The sequence below is a fragment of the Squalius cephalus genome (genome assembly GCF_949319135.1).
Source record: "Squalius cephalus genome assembly, chromosome: 12".
NCBI classification, from domain to species: domain Eukaryota; kingdom Metazoa; phylum Chordata; class Actinopteri; order Cypriniformes; family Leuciscidae; genus Squalius; species Squalius cephalus.
Genome location: NC_137133.1, coordinates 2,892,342 through 2,912,586, shown reverse-complemented (window position 1 = coordinate 2,912,586; position 20,245 = coordinate 2,892,342). Strand labels below are relative to the sequence as shown.

General features: G+C 37.3%; 2 protein-coding genes across 3 annotated transcripts in view; one reads left to right on the top strand and one right to left on the bottom strand.

Moving 5' to 3' along the window:
- LOC307168033 (snake venom 5'-nucleotidase-like) overlaps positions 1 to 20,245 on the top strand; it is a 475,297-nt gene that overhangs the window by 182,388 nt on the left and 272,664 nt on the right. The gene's annotated exons all lie outside the window — the stretch shown is intronic.
- Positions 1 to 20,245, bottom strand: part of rngtt (RNA guanylyltransferase and 5'-phosphatase) — a 127,309-nt gene that overhangs the window by 79,077 nt on the left and 27,987 nt on the right. Inside the window, exons 6-10 of the mRNA XM_079887572.1 lie at positions 15,033 to 15,285; positions 14,794 to 14,903; positions 13,101 to 13,202; positions 3,648 to 3,783; positions 13 to 84 (exon numbers count right to left, since the gene is read on the bottom strand). Of these exons, the coding sequence (XP_079743698.1) occupies positions 13 to 84; positions 3,648 to 3,783; positions 13,101 to 13,202; positions 14,794 to 14,903; positions 15,033 to 15,285 (673 nt within the window). The remainder of the gene's footprint in view (positions 1 to 12; positions 85 to 3,647; positions 3,784 to 13,100; positions 13,203 to 14,793; positions 14,904 to 15,032; positions 15,286 to 20,245) is intronic.

Here is a 20,245-nt window from a genome sequence, read left to right as displayed (position 1 = left end):
AAAGGCACTCACGGTAAATTTAATGATGTCGTAGATGAGATAGCGTGGGACGGGCTGGCCGTTCACTTTGTCGATTATCATCTCCTGCAAAAAAAAAAAAGATGAAGACGATAAGAAATGCATATATACTGCCCATAAATCCAGCCAATACAAATCAACATGATGTAACAATGTGATTTTGAATAAACTCTCAAAATTAAGATATTTAACTTGAAAGCTCAAAGTATTGCTCGGTTTATATGTGGGGTCCAAATCTGGGGTCTGAGATCTGTTTTTTTTTATTAAAGCATGCAAACAAAAGATTTGGGTTTTCAAAAATGTTAAACAAAGCAAAGTTATGATTAGTGCTGCAGACGAGTAATCAATAATCATAAATAATGAAAACAGTCAACACCGATCTGTGGCAAAGTTGATCAGTGACCTTTACACACTTTTATGAAAGAAAAACAGACAAGACTGCACTGGACACACACAGTCTGAAGCATGGGATCACTTCATATAAGGTTGGGAGTATAGATTCATGCAGCAGATTCTTACAGTTTTAATGGTGAAACGAGAGTGACGTTTCTTCTGCGCTCCTGTAGTCAGCTGAAGCTGTCAGGGGATTCATTAGAGGAATGCACTGTACCGGCTTCAATTCCTTATTTGTTCAGTCTATCAGATATTCGTGTCAGTCTTGGTGTGAACAAACCGTTCTTCTGATTCTTTGTTTTCCACATCACGTTTGTGAAATCGCTGTTAAGACTTATTTGAGCACATTCATTTCTACTGAAATAGCTTGCCAAAACATTTTTCACTCCTGTTCTCAGACCTCTGGACCGTCGACATTTCAAGTAATTTATTTTCAAAATGTGAAGTAATTTATGTTTAAATCGATGTTTTCGCATATATACACAGCCGTAATAATCTTAAGACTGATCTTAAACATAGATTAAATCGTGATTTATCTAATAATTAAAATCAGGTCTAGATGAAACCCTCTTTTTTTTTTTTTTTTACCGTAAACCTAATTACCTTAAAATTGATTAAACTTCAATTAACTAAATCCTGTTGTTCCATTACTTTAAACTTAGATTTAAATCACAGTTAGGGGGAACCCTGAACTTCCTGCGGCTGAGGTTTAAATGAGAAAAAAAAAGCATAATTGGACAGTAAAATGAATTGTGGCAGACTGAGTAAAGCAGGTGTGGTGTCAGGCCTCTGAGATCACATAAATATACTTACAATAAATAAAAAACATAAAATATTAAAAAGCTGGATTAGGCGGCTCATCTCAGTGGAGACATGGATTGCTGGTACATTAGAGGACATGTTTAGCACACACGGGAACGAGACAAGGAGATGAGCGTTACACTAGACGGTCGAGCAGAGCAGGATCTCATGGATCAACAATCACGTCAACCAATCAGATGAGAGGGACAAGTTTACAGTTTATATCAAGTTCAGGGTTATGTGCTTCTACATCAGTGATATCACATCATTTCCCTCTGATTTTAAGGGTAACGTATAGGTAGGGTTAGGTTAGACACTTCTCATTAAATATGTTTGTGTTGCATCGTTACACGTAGAGCTATGTTTCAACTAAGTTTACACTAAATATTCAGGAGTAACGGTTGGAATAAAATAGCTGACAGACGCATCGATAAGCTCTTGTTTTACCTGACAGACTTCAATCCTTTGGACATATATGATAATGCTGACATTTACACTTGCTTACCTTTTAAGAGAGAGAACATTATGTTAATAAATGACTTGCGGCTCTTCAAAACGAAACCGATCTAAAGAGTGTGCCACTGTGTGCAACGGTCCGTTGTGCGTGTCAAATAATATTGGTCATAATAAATAAATGTCATTTCTTATGTTTGTTTGTTTTTTAAATCAGTATTTATTCGTTGCTCCTTGTTCATTTCAAATAAAGTTTCTGAACATAATTGACATAAAAATACCTTTTATGTTATTTCATGATTAAGTATCGTATTTCAATGGAAACTTATTTATACTGTTAGTTACATGAAGCAAAATCACCTCATGGTTTACTCACCATCAAGCCATCCTAGGAGTGTATGACCTTCTTCTTCCAGACGAACACAGAGTTATATTAAAAAAAAACAGCATTGCTCGTCCAAGCATTATAATGGTAGTGAATGGAAAGTCCATCTATCCATCATAAATCCTCAGGTGTTTTGTTTTGCTCCATCTTCTGCGCTTACACATTCGTCATTACGTCATGGGGTCGGGTCAGAGGTCACTCTTCCGTTATTTTAGTTGATAATATGGATATTTTTTCTTGCACAAATGCTTCGCTTCAGAAGGCCTTTATTAACCCATTGGAGTCGTATGGATTACTTTTATGATTGATGGATGCACTTTTTTGGACTTCAGAATCAGGACCGCCATTCACTACCATTACAAAGCTTGAAAAGAGCCAGGATATTTTTTATATATATTTCCGATTGTATTCGTCTGAAATAAGAAAGTCATATACACCGAGGATGGCTTGAGGGTGAATAAATCATGGGGTAATTTTTATTTTTGAAGGAAATATCCCTTTAAAGGGATAGTTCACTTTGAAATAAAATTTTGGTATGTTTTAGCTTACCTCAAGGGCATCCAAGATGTAGGTGTCTTTTTTTCCGCAGTAGTTTCAATTTTGATATTTTTAGGTCAAACCGTTCTTGTCTGTCAGTCATTTCATGCAGGTCTATGGATACTGTCTCAAAGAGCATGCACAGAGTCCAAATTAAAACAATTCCCCATCGTCCAAATTAAACAATTCCCCATCGTAAGTACACATTGATGGCCTAAGACACGAAACGAGTGGTTTGTGTGAGAAAACGAACAGTATTTATATCGTTTTTAGCTCTTATAACACAGCCGCGTCCAAATGATCTGAGGGCTCGGGCGGGTATAGAATATAAACTAGATGTCGCCTTGGCTACGGTTTCGTTCCAATGAACTGCAGTAGCGAAGGCGACGTCTAGTGTATATATCTATACCCGCCCGAGCCCTCAGATCATTTGAACGCGGCTGTGTTATAAGAGCTAAAAACGATATAAATACTGTTCGTTTTCTCACACAAACCACTCGTTTCGTGTCTTAGGCCATCAATGTGTACTTACGATGGGGAATTGTTTAATTTGGACGATGGGGAATTGTTTTAATTTGGACTTTGTGCATGCTCTTTGAGACAGTGACCACAGACCTGCATGAAATGACTGACAGACAAGAACGGTTTGACCTAAAAATATCAAAATTGAAACTACTGCGGAAAAAAAGACACCTACATCTTGGATGCCCTTGAGGTAAGCTAAAACATACCAAAATGTTATTTCAAAGTGAACTATCCCTTTAAGTGGTGCAACACAACTTGCAACAAATTAAAAGTCAAACCTGGATCAAGACTTGCTTAATTGAACCTTTCCCACGCTTGCTATTTCTCCAGTGCTGTGCATGATGTTTTGAGCGAGCTAATAAATGCTTTGAGAGCAAGATCCTCTTTAACATTTAAAAGAATTAACTCACAACACTGGCTTATTTTTGACCCTCTCATGTAAGCCAAACCTGTAGGCATCCATTAAGTATGGGAATAGAGTAGATCCTCTCTTCCTAACTCGATTATCAGGCTTTCAAACCATGCAATAACTCACCCCATCCAGAAGCGTGTTGGAAAGGTGGATGCGAAGATCCTTCCGGAAAGGAAACTCCAGGTTGGCTATGTGAAAGACCGAGTTGTCTCTGTCAATCATAAAGACTTCGTTTTTTCCATCTATTAACATCATGTACCTGTAAAAACACAAGAGACAGAGTGAGGATTTCTTCAAAACCTTTCAGTGACATAACAATACTTTACATGTGCACACCAGTGTTATTTTAGCATCAGTAAGATACTATTGTATTTGTATTCATATTTAAATGTTTATTAAAAATTAATTCAATATTATTATTTTTTATTTTGTGTCCTCATTTTAATTTTATTTAAAGTTTAGTTAAAGTGAGTTGTGTTTTTGTAATTTTTATTACTTTTATTATATAATTTTTTTAAAACAGTTTTATATTTTTTGCTATTTTAGCCATTCCTTGCAAAATTGGCTGAAATATAAGAAACAAAATGTTATTGTATGGTTTTTGTTAACTATCATTAAGATGAAGCTCACGTGTAAAAGGACCCCGCGCTTCACTCTGAAACCTGCAGCGCATATGTTTCATTTATTCGCAGCCTTAGAAATTAGATAATCATACTTAGAAATTGGATACCTTAGAAATACCTTAGAAATTAGATATATCATGATATAAATTATGGGCCCTATCTTGCACCCAGCGCAACTGACTTTGTACAGCGACGCATGTATCATTCCTATTTTGCACCCGTGCACAGCAGACTTTTCCCTCCACAGACGCACGCCGGTAAATTAGGGAATGAATGCGCTCCCGGGGGCGGTTCAGGGAAAAGAGGAGGCGTGTTTCGGCGCAAACGTTCCCTGGTGCTATTTTGCAGTTCCAGAAAACAATTCCGCCACAGACCAGGAGAAACCTTGTCTAAAGTCAGTGGCATGTTATTCAGATGCTATTTTAAGGGCGCATGCTTGGCCATAATGTAGCGTGTGCACAACACACATTCACTTTGCTTCTCTACTCTACACACAGACGCAGCAGTTTTCATTTTTGCAAATCATACATTATTACAAGGAAAAATATTAACACACGAGGGAAATCATTGTTGTGTCCATGAAGATGTGAAAAATAGGCATAAATCTAGCTTACACATTTACCCAAATTATTATACGCCTGTTTAACCGAAGCTAATTTGGGTGTGTTTCTCCATCCCCAATGTCACTTCTCTGTGTTTTACGGCCCTGACGAGAGCGTCGGTCTCCTCGGCTGTGAACCGCTCCTGGCAAATCCGCCGTTATAATAGCAATCCGCCATGGAACAAGCGCACCTGCTCTTAAAGGGAATGTGAGATGTCGCTCTGATTGGTTTATTTCACGTTACGCCCAAACCACACCTATGAGTAATGAAGCTACTTCAGACCAACCCATTTTAGATTTGCATCGGGCGCAAGAGTCATTTATCCCGCCGGTATAATAGCAACAGAGATCCACCCACAAAGTTATTTGCGTTTCGCGTTTGATACGCGTTTCAGATCGTTAAAATAGGGCCCTCTATGTCTATATACCATGCATCCCCAGATCAGACCAGTGACGCCTACCAACTTTCATTACGATAGACTGTTTCTGTTTTTGCTGTCCTTGTTAGGGTTCTGTAGGAGTGAATTTGGAACAGTAGCAAAAAGTTTATATGGTAATTTCTGTGTGGCGGTACTTCTAATTTTGGTAAAAACTGGAGAAGATTTGTAAGAAGCATAATTAAAAGAAACACTTCAACATGTCAATATGACGTTCATATTGCTGAGTGATGTTTCAAAGGGATTTATGTTTCTAGGCCAAAGCGTTAAAAAGTGAAAATCAAACTTTTGATTAATGGTGATGCAAAATGGTTCGGCATAGAGACCAGCAAATACATTGGGGACATAACAGTAACAAACTGTTTAAAAAAAACAGAAGATTTTGTGGCTACAACACGAGAAAGAACGAGACGGAAACAAGTCTGGACAAATGTATCAGTTCTTCTGTGTTTATGAGCAGAAATGATCAACTAAGAAAGAGAAGCCCTGATTGAGAACACACATCCCGGTGGCACTGAAACTGCAGGAACTGATGAGCTGCGGTGATTAACAACAATGCCTTGTTTCATGGGCTTCACTTCCAGCAGAAAAATTAAGATAAACACTTGTCATAATAGGTATAATTGAACAAAGAAAAAAAAGAGTCAGGTGAGGTTTAGTCAAGTGAAACTGAGCAATCACTGCAGGGGTGTTCTTTTCAGACATGTTTCCAGCATAGATGATAAAGGTAAGATTTAAAACCAAAACACAAACAGGACACAAAGCAAAAGGAAGTCTTTCTCAAAAGAGAGGCACATGAGTTTAGGGATATAAGCTGCATCAAGATGTAAAATAACTGATGCAAACTGAATGCATGAAAGATGGACTCACAGCTGCTGGGATGAAGCCAATGTGAGCAGAGGAAAGGGTTGCGTGATAAATCCTTACTTTCAAAGATTCTTTAGGCTCAAAGAGAGGCTCTTCCAGTACCATCGTACCATGACAGAACCACTGACTTAGAAAGTCTAGACTAAGGTCAATAGTGTAGGGATGTGTGAAGCACAGCTCACTCCGAAGTCACTTTCAAACCAAGCGGCTTTGTATTGGTCAACGCGGCACATTCACGTGACTAACCTGAACCAGAGACGAAATCTACATCGGGAAAACTTTTCGTCCTCAAGCAAAATTACCGATTGCATGGATTCCTATTGAAACGACTTCACTGGGACTGAGACAATTCACTGAAAATGGAGAATGAAACCACACCTTAAGACCACATGCACCTTTAAGAAAATGAATGGCGAGTGGGTTGGCCTCAGGTGATGGAAACCCTCACGTCAGGTTGAAACAGCCACCGGATATACCTGGAGCTGGACTCTGGTGTCTTGACAGGCTGGCAGAAGCTGAGCAACTTTAGCTTTGTTAGGCTCTCCAAATCAATGTTGGGAAGCAGGGATGGAAATTAGCACCCGCCACCAGCCAAATGCGGGTGATTTTGTGTTGTGGCGGGTAAACTCGCTTCACCTACCGGCCACTGTGGCGGGTAAATAAAAATAGCATACTGTTTCACACGGACGGCGGACACTTTTAGAGGAGGCACACCTTCAAAGAAAATGTGGCGTTACATCGCAGGCGTTAAGAGGTCTGCAGAGAAAACATCTTTGCATTGACTTAACATTGAAATCACTCGCGCCTCACGCGCTATTTGTGTCCGGTGTGAACGCACCAACGCGACGGTGGGGCGTTTTTAAGATTTCCACTCTGGAGGATGGTTTCACTTTTTTGCGTTTTTAAGCCCCAAAAACGCCGTCGCCGTCTAAACGAGAGGCACATCTGATCAAATATTCTTACGTTTTCACCCGCGAGCGTTCTCGTGTAAACAGGGCCTAACAGTTTCATTGTTGGGACTAAAAACGTAAAACTGGAAGCCATAAAATACCACGAATCATCCAAATGCCACATCCAAGTAAAAAAGAGAAATATATATAAGAGAGAAAGTGTATAAGAGAGAAAGAGAAAATGTCAGTATTTCATTGAGACTTAAGATTAAATAAACTGCTTAAAGGGATACTCCACTTTAAAATAAAAATTCTGTCATCATATACTCACCCTCATGTTGTTTCAATCCTTTATGAATTTCTTTCTTCTGCTGAACAGAAAGGAAGATATTGAGAAAAATATCAGTAACCAGATAGTTTCTGGTCTCATTGACTTCAATAGTATATATTTTTTCCTACTATGAAAGTCAATGGGACCCAGAAACTTTCTGGTAACTGACATTCTTCTAAATATCTTCCTTTCTGTTCAGCAGAAGAAAGAAATTCATACAGGTTTGAAACAACATGAGGGTGAGTATATGATGACAGAATTGTCATTTTAAAGTGGAGTATCCCTTTAAGTATTGTAGGTCTTGTAGTATTAATTTTCACATGCAGTTACACATTGTCGGTTAAAAACAAGAAAGTGGCTGGTAAAAACATTGAGTGGCTGGTAGATTTTGAAATCCACCAGCCACAGTGGCCGGTGGACAAAAAAGTTAATTTCCATCCCTGTTGGGAAGTCATGATCACCAGCATTCAGAAAAACATGAGTTGTCATATATATATATATACACATCAAAGTCTGTGCACTTACGCGTACATTAACGTTACATGTTCTTACTTGTTGCACTACTAGGCAACAATTTATCCAATTTCTCTGCTTAAAGGCCCTGAAACGAAACAAAGAACTGGTGTGACGTCATTTCGGGGAAAAAATCAGTGCGTTTGAAGTTTAAAACAGCTTGACGGAGTCTGGCAAACATCTTCACCCCACCATTGGTCTGTGGTGATGATGTAATAGGTGGGTGTGGCTCCGAGGCTCCGCCTTCTTTGAGGTGGAAATGGACTTCTGTTCAGTCCATCGAGGTCAAATGTCCAGGAGTAAAAACATGACCGAGCTGCATTACAGTAGCAATTGAATTTGTAATTTTAAATTCAAAGCTGCTTGTTTTAAAGCAATATATTGTATAAAATGCTCGATATGTAACTTGAATGGAGTGTCAAATTGCAAAGCTGGTGCAAACATATGCACATCGCTACAATCAGATGCTTTCTTTACTGTCGTTTTCTCACCACTGTCATTTTTGTTCAATGTTTATTTGATTATTATGTGTATTCATCTAAATGTGGCTCTTAGCAGCGTGGACGGCGCTAATGTTCGCTAACATATACTGCTTTAACTTAAAATGATAGTTCACCCAAAAATGAAAATTCTATTATTTACTCACCCTCAAGTTGTTCCAAACCTGTATGAATGTCTTTCTTCTGATGAACACAAAAGAAGATATTTTGAAGAATATGGGTAACCAAACAGTCAATGGTCAAACCGATAAACTGTTTGGTTACCCACATGTTCAGCAGAAGAAAGAAACATATACAGGTTTGGAACAACTTGAGGGTGAGTAAATTATAGAATTTTCATTTTTGGGTGAACTATCCCTTTAACTAATTTTGACCCAAGAACGAAAACAAAATTCGCAATTAGCATATCATGGCCAACAGAGCTGTCGACAAAGTGCTAATGTAAAGTCAAAAGAGCCATTTTGGTGCGGAAAATTCCCAGACACACTGGACTGTGCTCATGAGTATGCTTTTCACATTTCAAAAAGCACGATATCAAATAGGGTAGAAACCCTTTCATTAAAGAAGTAATTAAATCTGCAAAAACAAAGCTAAGAAACGTCTTCTTTTTGACTTTTGTCAGTGACACGATGACTGCCACGAGCCGTTAGCAGTGCTTGTCTTGTGAATGTGGCAGGATGGTGTTCTCAGAGTGCAGTGAGGAGCTAAAGATCACATGCCATCAAATTTATATTCAGCGCGCCTGTCCGCGTCATTATGCGCTATTGGCCTTTTAGATGTCAATGAAGGTGTCTTCAGGGAATTATGCGAGAGTGCAATATCCCAGTCACGAATCGTACCGAATGAATGGGAACACTTTAGACTTTGTCTTCTCTCAAATGCTTACAATGTCTGCACACACACTGTAAACAATTGCTCGGTAAAAAAAAAAAAGGCCAAATTCTGACAGTAACACTGTTTTCCATTAAACATTAATGTGCTGTAGAAAACAATGCATTCTGAGTAATATTTTTCGCGGTAAGCAACAGCTGTTAATTTACAGCCCATTTTCTACACTGATCTACTGCATTTATGCATTACGGATTTGTACTCTAGTACCCAATGCATTGTGGGATGGTGCATTTTTAAAGCAAACATAACGCTGATCTTTCACAGGAGCTTGAGTACAAGTAAGTCTTCCTATCGGTGTTTGCGGATGCTCATGACAGGAACATACATGGAAAATGTATTTATTTATTTGAAACTGGCTGCAGCGTTCTTAAAAAACTTGAGGTTTTGGTCGGAGTGTTTTCTCTCACATCCAAATGACTCGAACGGTGACTGATGAGGAACTGAATGAGCCGGAATAGCATTTGAGAGGGAAGTGAGTGATTATAAACGCATTAAACAGAGAGGGTAAAATCCTATTGATTCACATAATTTATTCCCAAATGTCAGTGTTTATTAAGGCTTTCACACGGTGTATTCCTGATGGTTTTGGCCGTCAAGTGCTTGTTGGCGAGAGATAATAAATGAAATAACTGGTCAAATCTGTTCTTAAACATTGCTGATTATTAAACTTTTAAAACGCAATTTCGTTTAACTGTATTAGCTAAACAACAGAGTTTGAGTTTGTATTCTTTTCTGCACTTTTTCTTACAAATGTTCAAGTTGATTTTATTATATTTTTGTCCATTTTGGGTATTCTTGCCTATAAACAAATGTTCAACTTTTTATTAGCCTATTACTGTTGTATTTTTACTGTAGAATTTTCCTGTGATTTTAGTTTCCAACCTATTTTGCGGTTCCCTTTATGACCTAGAGTAGTGTTGCTAAAATGACTCAAATTGGGTTGCTTTTTACCTCACCATTTTTTAGAGTGTATTGTAAATTAAAGGGGGGGTGAAATGCTCATTTTCACTCAATCTCCTGTTAATCTTGAGTACCTATAGAGTAATATTGCATCCTTCATATCTCCAAAAAGTCTTTTGTTTTATTATATTAATCAAAGAAAGATAGGGTGTACCGAGTCTTTCCGGAAAAAAACGAGCGGCTGGGGGCGGGCCGTGTGGGCGAAGCTTAGCTGTGCTAACGCACCGAGCTAGTGACAACACACAGAGACATTATTTGTTCAACAGTTACTCACCGTCCGGTTCCAACGCACGACCGCGAACCTTTATCATTGCGACTGCTCGATCCTTAAGCATTAGACGATCTGGGCTTTGTTTATAAAACAATCATCGTCGAAATGCAGGGAACAAACAGCTACACAACTCCGTTTATGCTCAGGAAAACAAACTCCATCCACGGGTTCCTTAACGCCGGGTTCTTTGGGAATCTGTGCAGGGTTGTCTGTCTTGCCCTGGCAACCAAAAACACTCTTCTTTGGTGACATTGACTTCCCAAAAGCCGGGCAGGGCGCTTTGATGGCGAACTGCTTTCACTCTCTTGCTCTGGTCTAATGCGCGCGCGGCCGCGATCTTACCGGAGAAGTGCCCTTAGGACCCATATAAGGAAATTCCGCCCTATCTTACGTAAGACAGAGCCATACTCGAAAAAAACTTTCCGAAACTTGTGACAAACCGGAAGGAGTATTTTTGGAACAAAAATACTCCTTCAAACGTACAACTTAGTTTTTGAAACTTTGTCCATGTTTAGCATGGGAATCCAACTCTTTACCAGTGTAAAAAACTCAGTATGCATGAAATAGCATTTCACCCCCCCCCCTTTAAAATAATCACAGGAATGTTGCATGTTTTCTTTTTAACGGTAATAAGCTGTAAAGCAATATAATAGCTGTATAATTACAGTATATTGCTGGCGTCTCTGCTGCCAGTCATATTTTTGTAGATTTTATTTTACAGTCATTTACTGTAAAATAAAAAAAATTGTTTTTACGGTAATAAGCTTTAAAGCAATTTCACAGTATTCATACCATAGAATTACAGTATATTGCTGGTGTATTTTGCCAGTATTTTACTGTAAAAAAAAACATTTGGAAAGTACTTTATTTTGTTTTTGCGGTAATAAGCTGTAAAGCAATTTCACAGTATTCATACCGTAGAAATACAGTATATTGCTGGCAACTCTGCTGCCATTATTTTACCAGAGCAATTTTTTACATTGCATGCCAAAGTGAAAAGTGGTTGGATATATTAGCACTGGTATCAAAAAACAATCATTCAGCCCTTTTTAAAAAAATCAATCCCTGTCTTTGCCTTGAGCTTGAGCTTTAATATCCTCTCGTTTGGTCATTATTACAGAGGGCTTTGCTGGACGTCCCCAGAGCAAACGCTTCAGTGGCCAAAGCACAGGATAATGGGCTTGTTAGAACGGATCTCCAGTTAAAGAGATCAGCTGCGCCCTTTGAATGTCTCAGTGACGGAGCCAAGTGTTTTTCTATCAAAGAGCCACGGATGTTCTGCTCAACTTTCAGCTAATTTTGGATCCTTATGACACACCAAACCAGCTCATTCGCTGCTGCCATGGCATAAAACATTCTGCAAGGTGCCAACCGTGGTGCATCTGAGCAGATCCGTCCTATGGATGAGTGTTTAATGATGTTCACGCAGACGTTTGAGCGCATGAGCCAGCGGGAGTGAAGAGAGACAGCTCACATCATTACAGCAGACAAGCTCAAGCAGAGCTGCCATACAACGACCTGTAGCATCATTAAACGGACCTACGCCAACATTATAGAAACCGCACGACATAATTATACTGAAGATCATTTGAAGGGGTGATTCAACATCAAAAGAACGACGAAAAAAACATTCAATGTACTAGTATATAGGCAATGTACTAGCATTTTGTAAAAAAAAAAAAAAAGTCAAAAAAAATGGAGCCAAAAAAACCCCTCAAAGAATGTTGTATGGCCTGATTAAATGAACCTCCTCTAGGCCTGACTTCTGGCAATCAGTGCATTAGACAGGAGGGAGTATTAATATTAATTATAATAAACTTAAAACGTTGGGGTTAGTACACTTTTTTTTTTCATGTTTTTGAAAGAAGCCTCTTATGTAATGGAAACTTTAAAAAACATTTGGGCATTATTTTACTTCCATGGCCTCCTCCTATGCTCACCTAGGCTTTCTGTTCAAAAATACAGTGACAACTGTAATATTGAGAAATATTATTACAATTTAAAAGAACTGTTTTCTGTTCAAATACATTTTAAAGTGTAATTTATTCCTGTGATCAAAGCTGAATATTCAGCATCATTACTCTTCAGTGTCACATGATCCTTCAGATGTTGAAAACAGATGTGCTGCTTACATTTTTTCATTATGGATTATTTGATGAAAAGAAAGTTTAAAAGGTCAGCATTTAATTGAAATAGAAATCTTTTGTAACATTTTAAAGTCTTTACTGTCACTTTTGAATTTAATGCGTCCTTGATGAATAAAAGTATGTTTTTTTAATCTTACTGACCTCAAACTTTTCAACAGTCGCATTCATATTTTAAACCAACCGTTGTAAAATCAGTAATGCATCATTCAAACTATTTCAATAAAAACTGAAATCCAAAATACAAGATGAATTAACCATAAACAAAAAAAAGGATGTTTAATTGTAAGGGTCAGAGACTCAGAGAAGATGGAAAAGTGTAAAAAAAAAAAACAATTATAAGTAACTTCATGAAAATACTTTAGGATTTCAAGAGATAAATTGCTACAAAAGTGTAATACGTCTATAAAAAAACTTGTTTAATTGCCCTCTTTGCTTGTTTCTCTAGTGAAATCTTGACGTTGTGGAGCATGTAGCTAAGAGCGTTTGTGTTGATGTGTTAGCATAGCGTGTGCTCAGAACAGCACTACTTCAGTCGCTGGACTCACCGCGTGCCGTCCGCTTTCCAGCTGACTTTATAAGCGTTCTTCTCCAACAGACGAATGTTCCTGCGGTCCATCGATACGGGCTGAGCTCCAGGAAACCCGGATCTGACAGGCAAGCACATAAACATTTTTTTTTATTATAATGAGACACATTGCTGGGTGGTTTTAATTGATCTCCACTCATCAATGAAAGTAATCATGGCTGTCGCTTTATCAGGATAAAAACACACGGCAGAACTCAGCTGAGACACGCTCCATTAATAGGCTACAAATATGTTTCCAATTAATTATTAGGAGCTTAAAGGCACAAAGATCATGTGCTTCGGACTATGTCAGAGTTGGCAGAATATGAAAACTCACTCTATCTATTTTCTAAATGCATGTTGTTGATTTACAATTCATCCATGCATATTTCACTTAAAAACACACACACTGAGTGGCAACAAGACTGAGCGACAGCATTGGTTTTCAGCGTGAATGCAGCGAAAAACACACATCTAAAACGGGAAAGAGCTTTGCGATTGACTGTACAACTATAGATATGACAAGAAATCTGAGGTATATTTTTACAGGCTGCCGAAAGCTACAGAACAGAGAAGCAAATGGATCATTTCAATTCACAGGAACAACTGGATCCAGGCAGCGAAAGGTGGATTTCTGTGTTAATATGCTGAATTTATATTGTATAAACATCCTATATATTGTATTGTTATATATTGTATAGACAGCTCATCAATTAAATTCGGCATAATTCAATGTTTTTAAATAAACACTGACAAAAACTTTGTTTTAGGGCTAGACGATATGATGAGACTTAACATTTATATAAATGATCGCCCGGGTTTAGACCAATATTGTATTTATATAAAGCATTCACAGGCAAATTTGCTTTATGTATTTCCCCGGCATCTAAATCAGGCTCATATAAACATCAGGAAACACGATTCCCGGCTGCATGTCAATATCACTGGATCTCTGGATCTTTGGTAAGTTGTAAGGAACACTATATCGAGTCCAGCCTTAAGTTTAAACTGATAATGGTTTGTTTTACTGGTGTTTTCGCAGTTTCCCCTATTAAATCCAGTCACGCAGCAGCTCTTCTGCCACTCAGTCCCGCTGAGGGAGTGTGTTCCCGCGGGAAAGTGACGTCAATGCATTCCCTCTATTAGTCCGCTTAAACCCCGCTCCTTTCTTACAAACACATTCAGATATGAGCCTTTTTTTTAGAGGTTTAGTCTTATAACACTTTACAATAAAGTTCATTAGTTAATGTATTAACTAACATGAACTAACTATGAGCAATACATTTGTTACAGTATTTATTAATATTTGTTAATGTTAGTTAATAAAAATCCAGCTGTTCATTGATTGTTCATGTTAGTTCACGGTGCATTAACTAATGTTAACAAACACAACCTTTGATTTTAATAATGTATTAGTAAATGTTGAAATTTGAATTAATATTAACTAAGATTAATTAATGCTATAGAAGTGTTGTTCATTCTTAATTCATGTTAAATAATGAACCTTAATGTAAAGCGTTTCCCTTATTTTGTACCTAATTCACGCCCCACACATTCCCAGTCCTCACCGTCTGACACTTTGGAGTACTTGACATGTCAGTGACACGGGCTCAGAGCTAGTGAGCGTCTGCGGGGTGTAAAACACACACACACACACACACACACACACTCACTTGTCCCACTCGGAGAACTCCTGACATTTGCGCTGGATGGAGCCGAGCTTGGGCTGTGACGTGACTTGAGAGACGCCTTTGACTGTCACCCCCTCCAGAAACACAGCGCCCTGAAACACACACACACAGACACAGAGAACAGTCACGTGACAGTCAACAGTCAGATGAGCCGTGCTGTATCGGGCCAGGGATATTCCTTCAGGACACTGAAAGCATGAGCTGAAATGAGTTTCCCGCACCACTTTTAGTCGTTCTTTCTTCTTCTTGCCCTGACTGGAGTGAGAGGAGCTGGGCTCGGAGCCCTGAGCGCTGGCATTCCCGTCGTCATCCACATCTCCATCCTCCTCGTCATCGAAGCACCACTCGGGGAGAGCGGGAGCGGCCGGGGCGTCCTCCACATCCCCATAGCGCCGGAAGAGCTCCTTCAGGTAGTCTCCTTTATAGATGCCCGGGGACCGAGCCTGAGCGAACGCCGCCACAGCCGCCTCCACACTGACGAGAGGAAACACACATCACGCCCGTCCTTCAGGATACACTCACTGCAATACTACATACATTCACACTACACAGCAAAATCCCCAGAGTTAAATTAACTCTGCTCAGAGAACATTTGCTCCCTCTCTAAAGAGAGTTAAAATAACTCTGAATCAGAGTTAAAGTTAATGAGATACTTAAGTGGTTAATTAAGTGATGATTGGGCATTAATGATGAACACCTGCTGTCAACAAGATCTCAGCAGAGGAGGATTAAACAACTCCATAAACAGCATTACCAGCTTCACTTATTACTAACCAGACTGACTGTATTTCTGTCAGACGTCTACAGAAGTTCGTATTGAGAATTAACAGAGGTTTAGTTGTTGACGATTTATTGAAAATGTATGATCACCATTATGGTGATGAGTGTTTCCTTCAGTTGGGCAGTTTGACTCTTTTTGCAAGTTTGTGGTTTTTGTAACAGTTTTTACCAAAACACGTAATTTGTTACAAAGAAAACCAAAAATAAAGATGATCAGGTGATACAGTTTTTAGCAACATATAGTAGAAACATGCACTTATCTCATGACTGTCTAAAAGTGATTATTTGATGTTAATAGATTACATTCACTAACAATACTCTCTAGCTACAGATTGGACATTCTGAATTTAGATTTTTAAAATACATTATAGGGATTTTTTTTTTTTTTTTTTTTTTAGACAAAGACATCAAGAATCAGCATATGAATCTCAGCAATGGTGACATGTTTCATGCTGCAATGCATGCTGGGAGCCACAATATTATAAAACTCATGGCTCCCAGGATGCATTGCGGCATGAATCATGTCACCATTGTTGAGATTCATATGCTGATTCTTGATGTCTGTGTCTTAGAAAAAAAAAATCCCCTATTATGTATTTAAAAAATTCAAAATGTCCAATCTGTGCAAGAGAGTATTGTTAATGAATATAATCTATTAACATCAAATGACCACTTTTGGACAGTGATGAAGTAAGTGCATCATTCTATTGTTTGTTGTTGAAAACTAGATCACCTGAACATCTTTGCGTCTGGCATTCTTTGCAACAAATTACATGTTTTGGTAAAAACTGTTACAAATAACACAAACTCACAAAAAAATAAGCTAAGAGTCAAACTGCCCAACTAAAGGAAACACTCATCACCATTATGGTGACCAACCATTTTCAATAAATCGTCAACATCTAAACCTCTGTTAATTCTCAATACGAACTTCTGTAAACGTCTGACAGAAATAAAGTCAATCTGGTCAGTAATAAGTGAAGCTGGTAATGCTGTTTGTGGAGTTGTTTAACCCTCCTCTGCTGAGATCTTCACAGATTTAATGTCTTCTTTTGTCTTCAGTTGATTTCATCTGTGGCTGGAAGTCAGTTTTAGTTCTTGTGTTTCTCTTTTTTCTGTTCTTGTTTCTCTTTCCTTCAGTGATTCTGCTTGTTGACAGCAGGTGTTCATCATTAATGCACAATCATCACTTAATTAATCACTTAAGTATCTCATTAACTTTAACTCTGATTCAGAGTTATTTTAACTCTCTGTAGAGAGGGACCAAATGTTCTCTGAGCAGAGTTAATTTAACTCTGGGGATTTTGCTGTGTAGGGATGCACTTAGGTATGAACATTTTGGCTGATACCGATAACCGATAATTCGTTATATTCGATAACCAATATATTGGCCGATCAACCTTAATCCAAATTTGCATATCATTTTTGAGAGCCTGATTACACAAACAAAAGCCTCACCATTAAAATACATGACCCAAGCACACGATTATAATGTTCTCACTATATAAATGTATGAAGCCTATATGACAGACTTGCGCTGCACATGTTGCACTTTACTGTATTTTCCTTTTTTTTTAAGTGATTCCAATCATATTTCCATCAGTTCAAAACCATCATGGTGAACAGTGCGCATCTGAAGTGTCTCAACTGAAGGAAAAATGCATCATTTATCGGTTATAATATATCGGCCAAATTTTCTTAAAATTTAAACAAAATTTTAACATTTGGGCCTAAAATGATAACATTAAAAATGAACATATATCAGCTGATACCGATATGGTGGCCAAAATCTCGAGCATCCCTAATTCATATACTGCAAGATTAATTACTCTGATTATTAATATATTAATTTAAAAAATAATAATAATTTAAATAAAATAAACAAATTCAAAAAAAGATTCTCATTTCATTTATGGTGTTAAATGTATCAATCTACCAAAATGGTAAATCATGTTTAAAAGCAACTTTTACACTGCATTAAAAGAAAAAAGTGAACTTTTACCTTTCATTTCCATCTACCAATCAATAAAAAAAAATGCCACTGGTCAGATCTCTAAATTAATTTCTAAGTGCTGGGTGGCATTTTTATAGCTCTAGAAATTTAAAGTTGCTAACCATGTCCAAGCAATTTTATGTTTCATAAATATATATGTATTTTATTTTATATTTTTCATTTATTTTTTAATAAATAAATAAATAGTTGACGTGACATGGCAAGCAGTGACTGTATTCTGTGTTGTGACTGTGAAATGATACGCTTTTAGTAAACTTTTTATTTTATTTTAAAGTTTCTATTTATTAACTATTAACTACTTTTTCTTAATTTAAAACTAAATATTTCTTTAGATCACGTATACTTTAATATATTACAATAATTACTTACATTATCATTCAAAAGTTTGGGGTCAGTAAGATTTAATACTTTTATTCATCAAGGACACATTAAATTGATCAAAAGTGATAGTAAAGACATTTACAACATTACAAAAATATATATATATTTCATATAAATGCTGTTTTTTAAACTTTCTATTCATCAAAGAATCCTAAAAAATTGTTTCCACAAAAATATGAAGCAGTGCAACTGTTTTCAACACTGATAATAATCATAAATGTTTCTTGAGCATCAAATCATCATATTAGAATGATTTCTGAAGGATCATGTGACACTGAAGACTGGAGTAATGATGCTGAAAATACAGCTTTACTAATCACAGGAATAAATTACAAATACATTACAATAGAAAATTATTATTTTGCATTGTACACAATCTTAATATTACTTCAATATCAGTTTTTAATTAATTTATGATCAAATGAATGCCTTGGTGAGCAGTACCCCTGAATTTTGATCTCATCTTTACACAATTAGTGCTGAATCACCCACTAATAAACATTATTAATGCATCAGTTATTATGAGATAAGAGGAGCCAGCATCATATCTTTGAGCTACTGCAGTATGTCTTCACTTACTGGGGGGAAACAAACACATGGCAATACGATAAAATTCGAACAATTAAATTCTTTCCTCGAGACAACACAGCCCTTTCTACTAGCATGCTTGACTGAACATAATGAAGTATTGATGAGCCGAACCAGGTGTGGAAGAGGCGGGACTTAAAAACCCCAGAGTAAACAGAAGTGCTCGTGTAGGGTGTTACAGACCAACTGCGCTTGCTCCAGGACCAAAACATGGATCCAGTGGCAACCCAAAACTTTACTGAAACTGATTATCATACAAAAGTAAAAAAAAAAAAAATGTAAACAAAAAATGTGCTAAAGCTTACACTTTGACACTACAGGTGAATATGGTAAATTTTTTAACTAGCAGATATCACCATGAAACTTTCCCAGTTGATTACCTACATTAAGATGAGAAAAAAATGTATTACAAGTTTTCTGTAATTTAATGTTTAAATATGCAAATTAGGCAATATCTAATTAAATATGCGCTAATTCGCATATATTTAAAAAAACGAAATCTGAGTATTGGATAAAGCCAGGTTCAAAATTCTTTTTTCATTGTGTTCACATATTAGATGGGAAAAAATTACAGAGGGATTTATGGATATCTACTTTTGTTATCCTGTAAATCAGAATATACTATCAATAGCCTTAAAAAAATGATTTGCGCCATGTTTTTTTGGAATAAAATCTATAAATCAGGCTAGGAATAATATATTTACAAATCCCTCTGTAAATGTCTTCATAATATAACTAGGTACAAGACTGGAGAGTTTGGTGTATATCGGTGCTACTGAAGTGGAGATTTCGGAGAGAAAAGTCATTTTGAGAAAACGGGCTTTAAAGATTTATCATCAGCCAATGAGATTGCGCATTCAGCCCTTTTACTTTCACGATTGGTTGCTGATAAAAAGGAAATGACCATATTTGGATCCGACAGCATTGTACAGGAGAGAGAGAGCTTTCCAGCGGTGTGTGTGATGACAGGAGCAGACAGCGATCGCGGAGCAGCGTGTTGATTAAGAACGCCAACTTTTGTTGAATTTATGAGAAATCTACAGACGCAAACAGACAAAGTGTAGTAAAATAAAGACCTAAATGTGGATTTCAGACTTTTTTTCCACCACAAGTCTGAAAGAAGACATGTTATTGAAGACAAATATCCAAAAATCTCAAAACTGACCAGTAAAAAAAAAACTGCCAGCCGTGTCTCGCCTTAAATAATATTTACATGCATTAGTGCATATGCACAACAATATGCCTAGTAATTAATATGATATGAAGCTAAACGGCAGAACTGATCATTTGGTTTCTAAATGTCTCTCAAATCTTGATGGTTTCATGCTCTCAGCGGTTCATAAATGACCAAACAACATCACTGTGGCGAGTCGAGCTGTGTGTAATGTATTCTGCATCATTGCTCATGGTTTCTGAAGATGAGGGCTTTTCATGCAGCCCATCCATACTGCCATTTTCTCCCACTTTTTAACATTTATTTTGCTATCCTAACTTTGCACGATTCATTTCATTTTAATATTTGCATTTAGCATATTTTCTGCGCAGTCCACAACCTTATACACACATGCGATGAGAGATGCACTCAACAGTGAGAGCTTATATATATATATGCTCAAAACAATCAAATCAATGTCATTTCTCAAACACTTTTCAGAGACGCATTGAAAGCTC